This window comes from Lipotes vexillifer, unplaced genomic scaffold, assembly GCF_000442215.2.
Source record: "Lipotes vexillifer unplaced genomic scaffold, Lipotes_vexillifer_v1.1 scaffold554, whole genome shotgun sequence".
Taxonomy (NCBI): Eukaryota; Metazoa; Chordata; class Mammalia; order Artiodactyla; family Lipotidae; genus Lipotes; species Lipotes vexillifer.
In genome coordinates, this window is record NW_006794635.1 from 350,096 (window position 1) to 369,967 (window position 19,872).

The window sequence follows — 19,872 nt, forward strand, 5'->3', positions numbered from 1 at the left end:
CGGTCCAGTAAGTTCCCACATGCCGCGGAGGAGCTGGGCCTGTGAGCCATGGCCGCTGAGCCTGCGCGTCTGGAGCCTGAGCGTCCGAAGCCTGTGCTCCGCAATGGAAGAAGCCACAACAGTGAGAGGCCCGCGTACTGCAAAAAAAAAAAGAAAAAAAAAAAGAATAATGCTAGCTTAGTCTAAACCAGGCTTCTTTTTTTTGGCTTTAGTGTGCAGCATGTCAGATCTTAGTTCCCAGACCAGGGATCGAACCTGCACTCCCTACAGTGGAAGTGCATAGTCTTAACCACTGGACCACCAGGGAAGTCCCTATTTTTTTTTAATTTATTTATTTACTTATTTTTGGCTGTGTTGGGTCGTCGTTGCTGTGCACAGGCTTTCTCTAGTTGCAGCGAGCAGGGGCTACTCTTCATAGGGTACGTGGGCTTCTCATCGCAGTGGTTTCTCTTGTTGGGAGCACAGGCTCTAGGCATGTGGGCTCAGTAGTTGTGGCTCGTGGGCTCTAGAGGACAGGCTTAGTAGTTGTGGTGCATGGGCTTACTTGCTCCATGGCATGTGGGGTCTTCCCAGACCAGGGCTCGAACTCGTGTCCCCTGCATTGGCAGGCGGATTCTTAACCACTGCGCCACCAGGGAAGTCCCTAACCAGGCATTCTTAACCTAAGGATCTGTAAACTTGGATGAGAAGAAAAAAGTACATATTCTTTTCAGTAACCTCAGTCAGAAATTTAGCACTTTCCTCTGTTACTATATCACAAATATTTTTTAAAATTTGAATAATTGTATTTCAATGTAATTATTTCCTTTATAATCCTATGTATTTTACTTTATGCATTTTGAGAAGGGGTTATTAGGGCTCACTAAGGTAAGGGTCCATGGCAAAAAAAAAAGAAAAAAAGGTTACACTCTGTGACGAGCGCACTTGTATAAGCTTTAATTGAGAATTCTCCCGATTGTTTTGTTTTCTTCTTTTCCTTTTTGGAGATAACAGTGACTAGTAATGTACTTCATTTAATGTACTGTTGTGCCTTTAGGTTTATGTACAAGTTAATAAAGAAGCAGCAGACGATAAAAATGTAGCAAAGTCAGCGCATGAGTTCTTCCAGCGATTGGAACTGGGCGACAGGCAAGCACTTGCACTCTGGCAGAAATTTCGGGACTTGAGCATAGAAGAGTACGGTCGGATTTACAAGGTGCCCGCCCACTATCCTCTCCTGTCGTGTGGGGCTGCTCCTGACGGGTACTCCTGGGTAGGAGGGTTGCTTCTGAAGCTCATATTTTAAGAACAGATTTGTCATTTGTCCCTGAGTTGATAATTGGGACTCAGATATTGTTCTTTGGGCTGAAAGTTAGAGCTACAAAACAAAGCCTGTGAACTTCACAGGCTGAATGTGAGGTGACATCCTGATACTTCATTTCAGTTTGGCGTTCCTCTTCTCTCTTCTGCCATTCCTTCACTTTTTATTAATCCTTTTTTCTTCTTTTGCTTCCTTAGGCATATATGTGATGGCTATAAATTTGTTTGTCTAAAAACATGTTGGGGGTGGGAGAAATACAACAGTGAATAAAAGAGATATAAGTTCTTTTCTCATGGACTTTACACTCCAGCATGGCCACAGCAGATTAAACAAATTCAAGGCGGTGCAAATTCAACAAGAACATATACAGTCTGTTAGGTGGTGATGATGTATGGAGAAAAGTGGAGCAGGGGAGGGGGCGATCAGGGGTGCTCTTTGAAGAGAGTTTCAGCAAAGATCCCACATGGCTGGAGTAAGGAAGCAAGATGAAGAAAAGTGAGAGAGGAGGTTGAAGAGGTTGTAGAGTGGGGTGGGATGTAGGACATTTTCCAGGACTGTCTAGTCTAGCTTCCTGCTGCAGTGGAAACGTTCTGGGTCTCTGCTATCCAATATGGTAGCCTCTAGCCACATGTGGCTGTTGAGCACTTGAAGTGTGAGTAGCATAACTGAGAAAGTAAATCTTCAATTTTCCTTAATTTGAATTTGAATAGCCATATGTGTCCAGCAACTCCCATGTTGGACAGCACAGTACCACTGTGAGGGCTTGCCCGTGTGGGGAACTGTTAGGAAGGTTTGAGTCACGGAGTGACTTGATTTCATTCTTATTTTCCCCATCTGTCTGACAGACTGTAGAACATCCTATTTTGTCTTAAGGTAAGATAATAGGACACATGCGTAACTGTTTTTTCTTTTGTTTCCAAATCCTTTTAGCGCCTAGGAGTACACTTTGATGAATATTCAGGAGAATCATTTTACTGTGAAAAATCTCAAGAAGTCTTAAAGTTGCTGGACAGTAAAGGACTCCTACAGAAAACAATGTATGATCAGGTTACTATTCTTTAGAAAGTTATTCATTCTGCTTTGAAGTTGATATTGACGTTTTCTCTCAGTAAGGAGAGCAAAATGTCCTGTGCAGCCTTCCTGGCATTTTTTTACAGTGCTTTTTGCTCTTCAGAGTACTTTCCCACATGCTGTCTCTTGCTGCCATAGCAAAATCCTGGTAAGCTTGGGATAAAGAATATTATCTTGTTACATATGAGGAAACAAGCACAGAAAGTATAAGTGACCTGCCTAAGGTCACACCAGCTGATAACGGTATAACTGGAAAAGGGAAATAGAACGCTTTGTACTCAACCCTGCCTTTTTAAAAAGATTCCATGCTGTTCCAAAAGGATTTAGAGCAGTTTATAAAAACAGGTATACTGAGTTCGATGGGTAGCGGGAGCAGAGAGCGGCCCCCAGAGAGCCCCGAGCAGCCTCACCGCCGCCACCGCCGGCCTGGTTGCCGTCACAGCCCAGGAGGAGCCGCAGCCGTGAGCAGCGAGGCTGAGACCCAGAAGCCGCCCTCAGCGCTGCCGACACCGAGCCCGGCACGACGGGCAGCGGCGCAGGAGGCGGCGGCCCCAGCGGCCTCGCATCGGCGGTGCGTGCCGCCAGGGACAAGAAGGTCATCGTAGCGAAGGTTCTGGGAACATAAAATGGTTCAGTGTAAGAAACGGATATGGCTTCGGCAACAGGAACGACCCCAAGGAAGATGTATGTGTACACCGGACTGCCGTAAAGAAGAAGAACCCGGGAAGTGCCTTCGCGGCGTAGGAGACGGAGAGACTGCGGGGCTCCATGTCGCTGAAGGAGAAGAGGGTGCGGGCAGCAGACGTTGCAGGCCCTGGGGGACCCAGCGCAAGGCGGTACACGTGCACCAGCCCATAACCGGCACAGCTGCTCTCCGCGTCGCAGGGGCCCTCCACGCAACCTCCAGCAGAATTACCGGGACTGCGAGAGAGGGGAAAAGACGGAGGGATCAGAGAGTGCTCCCGAAGGCCGGGCCTGACAGCGGCGGCCCTACCGCAGGTGCCGGCGCCCACCTTACTGCGTGCGGAGAGCTTATGGGCGTCGACCACAGCGTTCCACCCTCCTGTGCCGGAAGAGGTGATGCAGGGTGCTGACAGCCAGGGTACAGGAGAACAAGGTAGACCAGTGAGACACAATATGTATCGGGGTTATAGACCACCGTTCCGCAGGGGCCCTCCTCGCCAGAGACAGCGCAGAGAGGATGGCAGTGAAGAAGATAAGGAAAATGAAGGAGATGAGACCCAAGGTCGGCAGCCGCCTCGATGTCATTACCGCCGCAACTTCAGTTACAGATGCAGACGCCCAGAAAACCCTAAACCACAAGATGGCGAAGAGGCACATGCAGCCGATCCACCAGCTGAGAATGCGTCCGCTCCAGAGGCTGAGCAGGGCAGGGCTGAGTAAATGCCAGCTTACCATCTCTACCATCATCCGGTTTAGTCGTGCAACAAGAAGAAATGAATATGAAATTCCAGCAATAAGAAATGAACAAAAGATTGGAGATGAAGACCTTAAGTGCTTGCTTTTTGCCTGTTGACCAGATAACTAGAACTATCTGCATTATCTGTGCAGCATGGGGTTTTTATTATTTTTACCTAAAGGCGTCTCTTTTTGGTAATGACAAACGTGTTTAAAAAAAAAAAAAAAAACTGGATTTTCTCAGTACACCTTTAAAGGATTTTAAATTGTTTCATATCTGGTCGAGTTGAGATTTTTAAGAACCTCGTTTTTAATTTATAATAAAAGTTTACAGCTTGATTTTTTTTAAAAGTCAACAAACTGCAAGCACCTGTTAATAAAGGTCTTAAATAATTGTTTAAAAAGAAACAAAAAAGGTATACTACAACCCCAAGCTTTTGAAAGAGTAAAATGAGGAAATCAAGAAGCAGGGCAGAAAAAATAATAGGACGTCAGGGATGATATTAGTACATCATGTAACACACACTGGGATTCTGCTTCTTTGCTTAAGGTAGGTTTCTAATTTAGCTTTGAGCTTCCTATCAGCCAAACAGAAATGGCACCATTCATAGGAGCCCAGCCATGTGTAACATAGAAGCAAACCAGTTGCTTAGAAGTGCCATTTTTCCAGATGGCCAGCAAACACATGAAAAGATTCTCAACATCACTAATTATTAGAGAAATGCAAATTGAAAGTACAACAACATATCACCTGACACCGGTCAGAATGACCATCATCAAAAAATCTACAAACAGATGCTGGAGAGGGTGTGGAGAAAGGGGAACCCTCATAAACTGTTGGTGGGAATGTAAATTGATACAGCCACTATGGAAAACAGTATGGAGGTTCCTTAAAAAACTAAAAATAGAGCTAACATATGATCCAGCAATCCCACTACTGGGCATATACCCAGACAAAACTATAATTCAGAAAAACACATGCACCCCAATGTTCATAGCAGCACTATTTACAATAGCCAGGACATGGAAGCAACCTAAATGTCCATAGAGAGAGGAATGGATAAAGAAGACATGGTACATATATACAATGGAATATTACTCAGCCATAAAAAGGAATGAAATGGGGTCATTTGTAGAGATGTGGACAGACCTAGGGAGTGTCATACAGAGTGAAGTAAGTCAGAAAGAGAAAAGCAAATATCGTATAATAATGTATATATGTGGAATCTAGAAAAATGGTATAGATGATCTTATTTGCAAAATATAAATAGAGACACAGACATAGAGAACAAATGTATGGATACCAAGGTGGGAAGGGGTGGGGAGGGAGGAATTGGGGGACTGAGATGGACACATATGCATTATTGATGCTATGTATAAAGTAGACAACTGATGGGAACATACTGTATAGCACAGGGAACTCCTACCTAATGCGCTGTGGTAACCTAAATGGGAGGGAAGTCCAAAAGGGAGGAGATATCTGCATGTGTATGGCTGATTCGTTCTGTTGTGCAGTGGAGGCTAACAACATTGTAAAGTAAATTTTATTAATTAATTTTTTAAAAAGTGCCATTTTTCATAATAACAAAGCTCGTCATCCTTATAAGAAAGACGTGGAGAATGTGGCTCACGACATCCTCAGTAATATCCTTAAGGACAATTTTTAGATCGCCATATACAGATTCTAATTTTTGATCGGGCAGGAAAGACAGTAACAAAATTCTATGGTTTTATTACTCAAGGGTACTTTCTTGCATGTTAAAAATTAACCCAATATTGAGTGTTACAGTAACTTGGATTAGAAGAAGAACATGATGTTTCATGGTTAAACTGAAGTTGAAATCTCATTTTTCAACTAGTTACGTTAAAGACTTTAAATACTTCATCCAGAGTACAGAATTTAAAATGATAAGTAAATATTAATTACAAAATACCTACTCTTAATTGATTCATTCAAGGTCAGATTCCTTCTTATTCTTCATTGTTGGTTACACCACTTATTGCTACTTAAGTAATAAAAATAGCTCTGGTTTGCCAAAGATAATGTTACAGATATTATACTATTAACGGTTTTAATTCATTATATTGTTTCAGAGTTACCTTTTTGCATTTCTAGAAAAGGCACAGCTGTAGTGGATCTGTCAGGGAGTGGTGACCCCTCCTCAATTTGTACTGTCATGCGAAGCGATGGGACGTCTCTCTATGCAACCAGGTTTGTGTCTTGTGTGAACTTCATCATTAGAATGCATGACTTCACATTCTTTGTTCTAGGATTAATGCTAAGACAATCATTTTATTTTCAAAACTGTTACCAAATCCTGATTTCTAAAATCTTTTGTTCTCATCACTCAAAATATTTTTATTGGATTTCTGTTTATGGCCATTTATAGTTTCTGGAAAGGTTTAATATCATCGGAAAAGAAACTGAAAAACTGATTACAGTTAGTTAAACATCATAGGATTTCCACAGGTGAATACATTGTTCTACAAACTATAAAATTGAAGTACCTCATAGCCAACTATAAATATTTTATAATTGCATATTGACAGAAAATGTATACTAAAAGGTGCTCATGTTGGCTCAGTGGTATCCTCACTCTGTCAAGATCATCTTATGTGCATATAAGTACCAGTCCTCATTCAGACTGTGGTAAAATAGACCGAGGGAGAAGTAGGCCATGACGCTTATATTTTTTCATTTGTCTCCATGACCAACCCCTGTGGAAAGGAGCAGCCTCTGTTAAATCAGTAAGAACTGGGTTTATCAAGCACACTTATTTCTGGACAAAGCTAATAGGAAGGAGAAGACAGGACCATAAAAAAGCCACACAGGCAAACACGGCCATACTCAAGCACTGCTAGCAAAAGGTTCTAGTGTCTCCCGGGCTAGAATTTTATGTTGGATCACAAACCACTTTTGTAGCATACTTAGTGATATTTTGTTGTTGTTAACTACCATCATTTTTTTCCAAACAACTTTAAACAACCATCTGCCTCTCTTACTGTCCCTTAGAAAAATCATTCTTATTTTCTGTTACTTTTTGGCATTTCTTTTTATCAATTCCATACAATTGGAGTTAGGAAATGAGGACCCTGTATATCTAAGAGGTACATTTCTTTTTCTAGATACAAAAAAATGTACAGTAGAAAATTTTTTTTGTGCCAGCTAATTATTGCTGACAGATTAAATATACCTTTGAGTAGTGGTTATAAGAAATATGTTTATTCATGTAAGCAACAGGGAATTAAATTCATTATCTTGTAATAAACTGTAGTGAAATATAATCTGCAAAAATACTGAATCACTGAAACTAACACAATATTTTAAGTCAACTGTACTCAAATTTAAAAAGAGAAAGAAATGTGTCTGCTCAGAATAGAGGCTCCATGTTGTAAAGACTCTATAACTGTCCTTATCTGGTATCTTTTGGGGGGCTATCATTAGGTCCAGATTTTTCTGTTTATTTACCTTAATACCTATACTTTCCCTTTTTTCTTTGGGAGAATCATCTTTGTGCCACTTGTCGAAATGTTTGATTTCTCACCTTGCTCTAACTGTAGTTGTTTCTGTCCTTTCAATGGGTTCCTTATAGAATACAGCTATGTGTGTGGTTGTAAATTAAGGGAGTTGTTATAACAGAGAAAGAAAAATGCAGGGGGATACTGACAAGAGCACAGGGTGAGGCTGGAGACCTGCATTTTTGTTCTGAGACCATGACCATCACTTAACCTCTCTGGGCCATTGTTCCCTACTTTGTGAAAAGAGAGACCTGAACTAAATGACCTGGCATTTCTTCTGGCTTTTTATTTTTTAATTTATTTATTTTATTTATGTTTATTTTTGGCTGTGTTGGGTCTTCATTGCTGTGCGCGGGCTTTCTCTAGTTGCGGCGAGTGGGCACTACTCTGTTGTGGTGTGTGGGCTTCTCATTGTGGTGGCTTCTCTTGTTGCAGAGCACGGGCTCGAGGCACGCAGGGTTCAGTAGTTGTGGCACACGAGCTCAGTAGTTGTGGCTCACAGGCTCTAGAGCCAGTCTCAGTGGTTGTGGGGCTTAGTTGCTCCGAGGCATGTGGGATCTTCCAGGGCCAGGGCTCGAATCCGTATCCCCTGCATTGGCAGGTGGATTCTTAACCACTGTACCACCAGGGAAGCCCTTTCCGGCTTTCAAATTCAGGTTCTACAAACTCAACCTAGGACTTTTTCTTATATTCATCTCTTTTTCTTTGGATCAAAAAGTTTTTCTTTGTTTTGTGCTTGGCTCAAATCAAAAAATATAATGGGGTGTATATTTGTGACTTCGTTTTTGGGATAATCTATATCAGTGTTTTACAAACTTTTTTTAAATTATAACCCTTCTCAGGAGCCTTTTTAGCCATATTTTTTTATACTTGCCCATCCTCATGAAATTTTAACACCACAGATGTATCTGTATGTATTGTATGCATATATGTGCTTTATACATAGAGTACGATTTTTTTGTCCCTCACGAGACAGTTTTTGCCTCCATTCAGAACGCATGCTTGCGGACTTCCCTGGCGGTCCAGGGGTTAAGACTCCATGCTTACAATGCAGGGGGCGCTTGCTCTGTTATATCTGGATCCTGAAGTAGGTACCAATGACATTTTGATGATCCCCAACATTTCAAAAGATCTAGGAACTTTAAAAATCCTCAAAATCCTCCCAGTGTCATGTATTGTTAAGCAAAAATAGCTTTAACTTTTTCCTTGCAGTTTTATTGAGATATAATTGGCATACAGCACTGCGTAAGGTGTATAATGATTTGACTTACATATGTCACGAAATGATTATCACAATAAGTTTAGTGAACATCCATCATTTCATATAGATAACAAAACTAAAGAAATAGAAAAAAATTTTTCTTGTGATGAGAACTCTTAGGGTTTACTCTCTTAACATTAACTTTCATATATAACATATGGCAGTGTTAATTCTATTTATCATTTTGTACTTTACATCCCTAGTACTTATTTATCTTATAACTGGGAGTTTGTACCTTTTCACTACTCTGTTGTGGTGTGTGGGCTTCTCATTGTGGTGGCTTCTCTTGTTGCAGAGCACGGGCTCGAGGCACGCAGGGTTCAGTAGTTGTGGCACACGAGCTCAGTAGTTGTGGCTCACAGGCTCTAGAGCCAGTCTCAGTGGTTGTGGGGCTTAGTTGCTCCGAGGCATGTGGGATCTTCCAGGGCCAGGGCTCGAATCCGTATCCCCTGCATTGGCAGGTGGATTCTTAACCACTGTACCACCAGGGAAGCCCTTTCCGGCTTTCAAATTCAGGTTCTACAAACTCAACCTAGGACTTTTTCTTATATTCATCTCTTTTTCTTTGGATCAAAAAGTTTTTCTTTGTTTTGTGCTTGGCTCAAATCAAAAAATATAATGGGGTGTATATTTGTGACTTCGTTTTTGGGATAATCTATATCAGTGTTTTACAAACTTTTTTTAAATTATAACCCTTCTCAGGAGCCTTTTTAGCCATATTTTTTTATACTTGCCCATCCTCATGAAATTTTAACACCACAGATGTATCTGTATGTATTGTATGCATATATGTGCTTTATACATAGAGTACGATTTTTTTGTCCCTCACGAGACAGTTTTTGCCTCCATTCAGAACGCATGCTTGCGGACTTCCCTGGCGGTCCAGGGGTTAAGACTCCATGCTTACAATGCAGGGGGCGCTTGCTCTGTTATATCTGGATCCTGAAGTAGGTACCAATGACATTTTGATGATCCCCAACATTTCAAAAGATCTAGGAACTTTAAAAATCCTCAAAATCCTCCCAGTGTCATGTATTGTTAAGCAAAAATAGCTTTAACTTTTTCCTTGCAGTTTTATTGAGATATAATTGGCATACAGCACTGCGTAAGGTGTATAATGATTTGACTTACATATGTCACGAAATGATTATCACAATAAGTTTAGTGAACATCCATCATTTCATATAGATAACAAAACTAAAGAAATAGAAAAAAATTTTTCTTGTGATGAGAACTCTTAGGGTTTACTCTCTTAACATTAACTTTCATATATAACATATGGCAGTGTTAATTCTATTTATCATTTTGTACTTTACATCCCTAGTACTTATTTATCTTATAACTGGGAGTTTGTACCTTTTGACCACCTTCATCCAGTTCCCCCTCTCTCTGTCCCTTGCCTCTGAAATTCTACAAATCCTATCTCTTTTTCTATGAGTTTATTTGGTTTTGAATTATAATTGAACTACAACACTACGTTAGTTCCTGTTACACAACATAGTGATTTGGTATTTCTGTATATTCAAAATGATCATCATGGTGAGTCTAGTTATGATATGTTACCATACAAAGATATTACATAGTTATTAACATATTCCCTACAAGTTAATTAGCTCTAATTTTAAAATTCAATATTTAAATAATTTTCACCTAAAATTTTTCACTTAAAATTTTATAGTTTATGGTTTGTTTTTAAATATTTTGTACTGTGTGCAAACTGGGTATTTTGTCCTTAACCAGAGATAAGAGGTAAGTGTAATTTTTGTCAAAGGAATTTATGGTCTTTTTAAATGCTTTAGAAAGTTGCTTTCGAATGATCCAAGACATTGGAAGAGTAGCTAGAAGATACTGTATCACCTATGTTTTAAATATGTTCTTTAAGAAAGTATATTGCAGAAAAGTGACAGGAAAGTAATTCTTTCCAGTAGAGGCTTAATTAACAAATCATAAAACATTTACCTACAAACATCTTGCCTAGAGCTATTTAGTTATTATTACTACTTGTCCCAGAGCTTTTATTTATTTTTTATCTTTTCACAGCACTTTCATAATTCTTTTCCCAAAGTTGTTTTTGTTATTACTGTTTTGTATCAAAGTATGGTACTGGGATTATATAAGCATGGGTACTATACCCGAGGCTTGGAATAACAGTAGTTCTTAATGAGAAAAGCCTCATTACTATTAAATAGGTAAAACAAATTATTACCCAGATCTGCTTAGTAACTCTTAATCTATGGCCATTTTTTTCAGAGATCTTGCAGCTGCTATAGATCGAATGGACAAGTATAATTTTGATAAAATGATTTATGTGGTAAGTAATCACAATAAAGAACAAAAGGTTATGATCCCTACTTCATGAAAACTGCAAAGATAGAAATTGAATGCCTTGTTGAAAAACTAGGCAAAACTAATTTTCTCAAACTATAGAAAGGATTCAATGTTAAGTGTATGTATGGTGGCAAACACTATGTTTAAAAAAAAAACTTAAAAATTAAAAAGTTCACATTGCTTCATAGTAAAAAAAAAACAAAAATTACCCAAATGAATGGTTATGTGTAACAAATATGTACATGTCACTATAATACATTTCTTTAAAAGAACTTTCTATTTTAAATATTTTAGGACTCACAGAAGTTTCAAAATGGTAGAGTTTCCATGTAGCCTTCAGTCTTCTCCAAAGATAATATCTTACATAACCATGATACTTTGTCTATACCAGGAAACTAACACTGGTAGAGACCTTAGTTAAATTTCACCAATTTTTACACATGCTTGTGTATGGGCATGGTGGAGGGGGCTATGAAATTTTATCACGTGTAGATTCATGTAACCATCACCACATTCAGAATACAAAACTGTTCCATCACAAAACAACCTCTCTTATGGCAACCACTTAATAATCATGCGTTCCTCCAACCCTAACCACTGGCAACCGCTGCTCTGTTCTCATCATACCATTTTGTCACTTTGAGAATGTTATATAAATGGAACCACATTAGGTAACTTTTTTTTAAATTTATTTATTTTATTATTTATTTATTTTTGGCAGTGTTGGGTTTTCGTTGCCGTGCGCGGGCTTTCTCTAGTTGCGGCGAGTGGGGGCTACTCTTCGTTGCAGTGCACAGGCTTCTCATTGCGGTGGCTTCTCTCATTGCGGAGCATGGGCTCTAGGTGCGCGGGCTTCAGTAGTTGTAGCGCATGGGCTCAGTAGTTGTGGCTTGTGGGCTCTAGAGCGCAGGCTCAGTAGTTGTGGTATACAGGCTTAGTTGCTCCGCAGCATGTGGGATCTTCCCGGATCAGGGCTTGAACCCGTGTCCCCTGCATTGGCAGGCGGATTCTTAACCACTGCGCCACCAGGGAAGTCCCACATTAGGTAACATTTTGAGGTTGGCTGTTTTCACTTAGCATTATGAATGCCCTTGAGATCCACCCAAACTATTGCATGTGTCAGTAGTTTGTTCCTTTTATGCTGAGTAATATTCTAGTCTCCCCTTCCTTTCTTGCTGTGTGCAACCTCCCTTTCCCCGAAGGAAAAAAAAAAAGTTACTATTAAATATATTTTTAGAGCTTAGCTTTGGCCTTCTTGGAGCTAAAGGTCATAACAGCTGAGAGAGGAGGAATTTAGATAGAATACTCAGAAGGTTAAATTTCATATTCCCTCCTGGCTCAGTGCAGTGCCGCAGCTCTTACTTCCTTCTCTTTAGAGAACTCATCTTAGACCTTCTTCTGGTGGCATCTGCTTTGTGTGCTTATTTAAAACATATCCACTGACAGTGACTCTAGTCTGTCAAAACTCAAATATTTTAATTTGATTTATGTCCAACCTGTTGTAGATTAACTTATCAGTGTTCTTTTATTTTAAATAAATTTTTTTCTCAAGACAGATAAAGGGCAAAAAAAGCATTTTCAGCAAGTGTTCCAAATGCTGCAGATCATGGGATATGACTGGGCAGAAAGGTACCGTACTGTCTGCATGGTTCTTAATTGCCTGCTCAAGATTAAAGTTTTGCTAGGTCAGCCATGTCCAAAAATGTAGCAAATTGTTAAAGATTTTCATTCAAACTTCACTTCTTTGTTTCAAGATGTTAGTGTGAAAAAACAGATTTGTTCTTTGTGCTAATTTTTGTCCTGGTTATATTAATTTCTAGCTTATAAACATTTAATAACTGGTTTTATTAGACATCTCTCAGTGGCTTGATTTTCAAAATTCTTAATTCCCATCTCCTTTTTTTCATAAAGGCAACTAGTAATTTAATCATATGCTAGTGATTATGAAATGAAGCTGTGTGTTTAACATCTTCTGTGGCATATGTCACAGCATATTTCAATTTATTAATTTTTTAAAACCTCTCTATGAGAGTTAAAGTTAAGACTATTCTCTATAAGGTATTGTTATATTCTTTGATCACCAGCTCCTTTTCAGTTTTCAGTGAACTAAGTGCCTTCTCCATTTTAGGTGCCAGCACGTGCCCTTTGGGGTAGTGCAGGGAATGAAGACTCGAAGAGGAGATGTTACTTTTCTGGAAGATGTTCTAAATGAGATTCGATTGAGGATGCTACAGAACATGGCTTCTGTTAAGAGTGAATTCATCTTTTTGCTGTTACAGACATAACTTACATGCACTTTTATGTTTTGCTGGACTTCTGTGCAGTGTGATTTATTATGACCATCCCTCCATTGAACTTTCATAAACCTTGGCACAAATAGCTTTGCTAATTCGAGATGCCAGAATTTCTAGACTTGCTGCTGGGCTGTTATTCAGTTTAGTAATGGGAATTGATACACCCTGAGCCTCTTTTCCTGGGCAGCTTCAGCATTGTCACTCCACGTTTGGAGTGCTTGTGCAAAGTTCCTATGTTCCATAATCAGAAGCAAGTCCCAAGTCCTTATGGCTTTGTTTAACCTTCACCTTTGGAAAAATAAATACCAGCTCTATCTAATGTCTTCCAAGGGATATTTGTAAGAAAAATAAATTCGTGTTTCTTCCCTTTTAACAAAGGCTTGAAAACATCATTATCAAAGTTAAATCAGCCCACATTAGGACAGTTAATTGCCTGCTGTACACCTGTTTATTCTTGATGCTGTCAGCATATGGTTTTGTTAGGTTTTATCTCCACTTTAGTCCCGGATTCTGTACAGTTTCATGCAAGGTTAAAGTAGCTGCCTTTGTCTATTTCAGCCACCAGAGAGCTGGAGAACCCCCAGGAGACAGCAGAGAGGGTGGGGCTCGCAGCCCTCATCATTCAGGTCTGTGAAGACTGCCTCCCAGGAGAACCTTTTATTTGGTACTGGGACAAATCCCAGCGCTGAAGATTTCCTCTGTCGTTTTAGGACTTCAGAGGTTTCCTGTTATCTGACTATCAGTTCAGCTGGGATCGTGTTTTCCAGAGTCGCGGGGACACAGGGGTCTTCCTGCAGTACACACACGCCCGCCTCCACAGGTGAGAAGGGCCTGCAGGGAAACACTGGGCTGCTCTGTCCTTCCCAGGGTGGGGTCTGGATGAAGCGATTCCGAGACCAAAGGCCTTGTTTTCTGGGCTTCTCCGACATCTCACATTCAAAACTAGTTGAAGTACAGTGGACCTCTTATTATGTTTGGGTCTTGCGGGGTTTTTTCAACATTTATGTATTGCACACCTATGAAACGAAATGCTTTTATGTATATTACCTTATTTAGTACTCAGAATAGCCCTGCAAAAGAGTATACTCCGTTTTCAGATGAAGAAACAGATGTAGGAAAAACTGAGGCATCGGGTCAAATGATGGTAGCTTCCGAGTTTAGGACTATATTAAGGAAAGCAAGACTGTGCGTTATGAGGTGATGTTCCTCACTTGCAACTGAGTCCTAGGATGACTTGTTTAATCCTTTGTTGTGTTTAAACTTGTGATAACAGTTTGGAAGAGACTTTTGGATGCGGTTATCTAAATGACTTCAACACTGCTTGCTTACAAGAGCCACAGTCTGTTTCCATTCTCCAGCATCTTCTCAGGTATGGTTTCCTAACATTATCAAGTCTGCTTCTGCTCCGTGAAATGACTGTTGTAGTTTGCTGACCACTGGAATCAACAGGCCAGTGACTCTAGACAGCGCTTTTCCAAAGATGTGACCAAAAAGTGATTGCCTGCCCTTTGGGAGCAGACAGAGGGCATGCTCACGGCTAATCCTTGGGCTTAAAAAATATTATCACCATCGAATTAGCCCAGCTGTCTAACATCCTTTAGGTCATGGTGTGAGAACATAAAGCCTGGTAAAAGCATAACCTTTTAGTGTAGAAACAATCATCTTCTCACCCTCTGTGATAAGTGAAGGAAAATCCCTGCCTTTGTGCACCATCCCTGAGACCATAAGCCCTTCATTTGCCTCTTGGTTTCAGTTCAGCTTCAAATACACTGGGCAAGAGACCATACTTCTGAGCTCTCATGAGCATTATCGGTGAATCCAGACTTATCAGGAGAGGCTGACGAATATCTGGAAGGGATATGGAGGGTTAACAACAAGGCCTATTTCTCTGATTGCCACACAGTGGTCAGTGGTTCTTTCTTGGCATGAGGGGTTAGTTTACTAACATTTGGCTAATTTGTGAGGAAAAATAAGCCAACCTGGTTTTCTTGGCAGTGAGTAGACTCTTGTTTGCTAGATTATGTTCCTAAGCATGGCTAGAGGCTTTGTACGTTTAACAGCCATGATTTGAGTCCTTACTTTGGGCTAGGCCTATGGGATCTCAAGGTGATTTAGAAAATACCTGCCATCAAGGAACTTGTAAGAAAGAAAGATGTGCCTTTACCTTCAAATTTACACAAGGTCTTTTTTCATATATCTTCTACCATTAATGATATCAAGTCAACCTTATATCGTAGATCTTAGCTTAGTGTAATATGCGCCCAGCCTTCCCCTGCCAACCACTCCTGTCATCTTTCTTTTAGGTTTGATGAGGTGCTTTATAGGTCAGCCCAAGACCTTCAACCCAGGCATATTGTCAGTTACCTTCTAACTCTAAGGTATGTTATAAACTTGCTATTTTGGGGTATTAAAAGACATTGGATTTGACAAAGGACCTTTCTTTCATCTAAAGGTCTCCTGTAGACAAATCCATTGGCCTAAAAAATTATATGCTTTAAGTTACAGGAATTCTTGCTTCATCTTTGCAAATTAGCAGTTAATGTTCATTCATTCATTCATTTATCCAGTGATTGGAGGTCTGGTCACTGTAGTCTAGTGAACAGGAACTGATAGGTACATCATGGGTGGTCACAGTACAGCACGTGTTAGGATAGATTGGACATGAGGGGCAATGTTAGGGCACTTAGCCCAGCCTTGAGGGTTCAGAGAGGGCTTCTCAGAGGAGAGGAGTAGATGTCAGTCAGGAGAAGCAAGGTGGCAGAGAAGGAGGGAAAAGCCCAGAGTTGAGCAAGAACATGATCCATTAAAAGCACTTCTGGGAGAACGACTGTGTTCTGTACTAAGGCATCTAATTTTCAGGGCAGTGGGGTCCATAAAAAGGTTTTAAGCAGAGGCACAGAAAAGTCAGTCTCATGGAGGGTAGAGAATGAATTGGAAAGCGAGTAGATGACACTTGGATAGAAATTTCACGGTGGCTGTTTTAGAAAGTTTGAATAGAGGTTGAGCTTTATAGCAACAGTTGTATCTTCTCATAAAGCTATTTAAGAAAGGAAGTATTTGCTTTTACTCAAGATTTACTGAAATCAGAGATTTATTGGGACTTCTTTCTTGAATATGCCTTTTACCTTTCTTCCCGAGATTTATAGATTTTTTTTCCTTTAATTTCCACTTAGACATATAGAGATGAAGAAGCCAGAAAGTCTTATTAAATGTCACTTCATCATTGAAACTAATGTCATAAGCATCATTTCTCTGGCACTGTTCTTGCTGCCATAACCTAAACAGAAAAAATATTTTAAAGAAGAGTGGCCAGTGTATGCAGAGTGGATTGATAACTAGTCTTACCCCACCTCCTCCCAGTACAGAAGGAGGCAGGCCAGACCGTGTTATACATTTCATCTTGAGGGATGCCTAAATAAGGGAAAACTAATTATTAGAAAAGAATCCCCTATACTTGTAAAACTAACAATGAAATCATAATCTTAAGAACAATGAAACTAATCATACCACCTGGTATTAGTAGAACCAGGACCAAAATTCTAAAACCGGAGTTTAGTGTGTTTCACTTTGCCAGTTATTGAAAAGCAGTGAATTCAGCCTCAACTTCCCAACTTTGGAAATATCCTTTAGTGGCTCTCGGCTTTGATTTCTCTAAGTTGAGGGAGTAAGATTAGATATCAAGCTTATGTGTTACACAGGAAATTAGCTGGTCCTAATCATGATTATTCTCTTCCTGTTTCAGTCATCTTGCGGCAGTGGCACACAAAACACTACACATAAAAAACAGTCCTCCTGAAGTGGCCGGGGTATGTTATGTTGAGTTTTGCTGTGGCATCTCTAGCATCCTCAGACTTATTACTGAGTCAGTCTTGTCATTGTTTCTAAAATAGCATCCTGTTGTTCACCTACAGCAGTGTACTTATACACTCAAGGTAAAAATTAGAATTGGGCTGTAACAATCAATGTTACTTTCCAACATACTGGACCATGAAACACCTTTTCCTACATCAGGTGACAGGGTGATTAGCTCCCCTTATCTGAAACTGTACTTTATGGAGTTACTGTTACTCCCACTCCACAGCCCTTGGGTACCAGTCTTACTATAACAAATCCTAGGAATGTGTCTTCCTTTTGCCTACAGGAAACCCTAGGGCACTTGGAGATACTGTTCTACTTTAAATTAGAAGAAAGTTAGAATTACTTCTAACAGCAGTTTTATCTATTCACTCACAATTAGCCTGTTACTGAATTGACCTTGAATCATTCTTGAATTTATTTTGTAGGCCAGACTTCATCTTTTCAGAGCTGTCCGCTCAGTCCTAGCCAACGGAATGACACTTCTTGGAATAACACCTGTATGTAGGATGTAATTTCTAATTAAAATTGCTTTTAAAATACTAAATGAATTCTAGTTATCTATTCTTACATGCCTTGCTATTTAGAATAGAACTGAAACTGTTATTCTATGTCAGAATTTATATTTTATTGTCCATATTTTATTAAGTGATTTATCAACTTATTAAATCTTTATCTTTTAAAAAAAATCATCTGAGTTTCCTCATGGTCAATAAGTACTAAATGGACTTTTGTTAAACTAAGTTAAATCTTTTTATTTATTTATTTTTTTGTGGTACGCGGGCCTCTCACTGTTGTGGCCTCTCCCGTTGCGGAGCACAGGCTCTGGACGCGCAGGCCCAGTGGCCATGGCTCACGGGCCCAGCCGCTCCGTGGCATATGGGATCCTTCCAGACCGGGGCACGAACCCGTGTCCCCTGCATCAGCAGGCGGACTCTCAACCACTGTGCCACCACGGAAGCCCGTTAAATCTTTTTAAAGTCATCGTGGTCTACCGCAGACAAAGGATTAGAGTTTAAACTCTGGCTTGAGGGTTTTTTGTTTTTCTTTTTTAATTGAAGTATAGTTGATTTACAATATTACATTAGTTTCAGGTGTACAACATAGTGATTCAATATTTTTATAAATTAAACTCCGTTTAAAGTTATTACAAAACAATGGCTATATTTTCCTGTGCTGTGCAATGTATCTTTCTTCCTTATTTTATACATAGTAGTTTGTATCTCTTAAGCCCCTACCCCTACTTCTCCCCCCTTCCCTCTCCCCACTGGTAACCACTAGTTTGTTCTCTACAGCTGTCAGTCTTTCTGTTCTGTTATATTCATTTGTTTATTTCTTAGATTCCACATATAAGGGATAACAGAGTATTTGTCTTTCTCTGACTTATTTCACTAAGCATAATCTCTAGGCCCATCCACGTTGTTGGGAATGGCAAAATTTCTTTTTATGGCTAATATTCATGTATATACACCACATCTTCTGCTGATGGACACTAGGTTACTTCCATATTTTTGCTATTGTAAACAGTGCTGCTATGAACATTGGGGTGCATGTATCTTTTTGAATTAGTGTTTTTGTTTTCTTCAGATATATACCCAGGAGTGGAATTGCTGGGTCATACGGTAGTTCTATTTTTAGTTTTTTGAGGAGCCTCCACACTGTTTTCCAAAGTGGCTGCACCCATTTACATTCCCACCAACAGTGGGAGTAAAAGTCCCCTAATGTGTCTGTGCGCAAACGTGCACACTCCTCGTGAGCAGTGTCCAGGCTTCCCACAGCCCTCCTGTTCCACCGGCCCTCTGACCAGCCAGGGGGCTGCCTTCCCTGTGCCAGACCCAGGGCTGGGGTGCCCAATGTGTGGCTTGAAGTGCTCACTTCCAGGAAGGATCTCCACCCATGTGATCTCCCTTTTTCTGAGTCCTCTCCCTGGGGCACAGGTCTCAACCTGCTCACTTCTCTTCCCTTCCTACCCGATTCTGTGTGGATCTTTCATACAGCCTTGGCTATACAGGAGTCTTTCTGCCAGTTTCCAGTTACTTTTCAGTGACACTGTTCCACATGTAGACAGATAGATAGGATTTTTTTTTTACTTATTAAAAAATTTTTATTGAAGTATAGTTGATTTACAGTGTTGTGTTAATTTCTGCTGTACAGTGAAGTGATTTGGTTATACATATTTTTTCATATTCTTTTCCACTTATGGTTTATCACAGGATATTGAATATAGTTATACAGTAGGACCTTGTTGTTTATCCATCCTATGTATAATAGTTTGTGTCTACTAATCCCAGACTCCCATTCCTTCCCTACCTTGGCAACCACAACTCTATTCTCTGAGTCTGTTTCTGTTTTGTAGATATGTTCATCTGTGTCATATTTTAGATTCCACATATAAGAGGTATCGTAAGGTATTTGTCTTTCTCTTTCTGACTTACTTTGCTTAGAATGATAATCTCTGGGTCCATCCATGTTGCTGCAAATGGCATTATTTCATTCTTTTTTTATGGCTAAGTAATAGTCCATTGTTTATATATTCCACATCTTAATCCATTCATCTGTCGATGGACATTTAGGCTGTTTCCATGTCTTGGCTATTGTGAATAGTGCTGCTGTGAACATAGGGGTGAACATATCTTTTTGAATTATAGTTTTGTCTGGTTATATGCCCAGGAGTGGGATTGCTGGATCATATGGCAATTCTATTTTTATTTTGAGGAACCTCCATACTGTTCTCCATAGTGACTGCACCAATTTACATTCCCACCAACAGTGTAAGAGGGTTCCCTTTTCTCCACACCCTCTCCAGCATTTGTTATTTGTAGACT

At 40.0% G+C, this 19,872-nt stretch overlaps 1 protein-coding gene and 1 pseudogene across 1 annotated transcript in view; both read left to right on the plus strand.

Moving 5' to 3' along the window:
* Positions 1 to 17,732, plus strand: part of RARS2 (arginyl-tRNA synthetase 2, mitochondrial) — a 90,362-nt gene extending 72,630 nt beyond the window's left edge. The window contains exons 9-20 of the mRNA XM_007467305.1: positions 1,037 to 1,195; positions 2,231 to 2,337; positions 5,907 to 6,002; positions 10,821 to 10,881; positions 12,451 to 12,527; positions 13,027 to 13,151; positions 13,751 to 13,818; positions 13,903 to 14,012; positions 14,466 to 14,561; positions 15,496 to 15,570; positions 16,935 to 16,998; positions 17,476 to 17,732. Of these exons, the coding sequence (XP_007467367.1) occupies positions 1,037 to 1,195; positions 2,231 to 2,337; positions 5,907 to 6,002; positions 10,821 to 10,881; positions 12,451 to 12,527; positions 13,027 to 13,151; positions 13,751 to 13,818; positions 13,903 to 14,012; positions 14,466 to 14,561; positions 15,496 to 15,570; positions 16,935 to 16,998; positions 17,476 to 17,562 (1,125 nt within the window). The 3' untranslated portion in view covers positions 17,563 to 17,732. The remainder of the gene's footprint in view (positions 1 to 1,036; positions 1,196 to 2,230; positions 2,338 to 5,906; positions 6,003 to 10,820; positions 10,882 to 12,450; positions 12,528 to 13,026; positions 13,152 to 13,750; positions 13,819 to 13,902; positions 14,013 to 14,465; positions 14,562 to 15,495; positions 15,571 to 16,934; positions 16,999 to 17,475) is intronic.
* LOC103077233 (nuclease-sensitive element-binding protein 1 pseudogene) lies at positions 2,423 to 3,775 on the plus strand (annotated as a pseudogene).
* Positions 17,733 to 19,872: the final 2,140 nt, after the last annotated feature.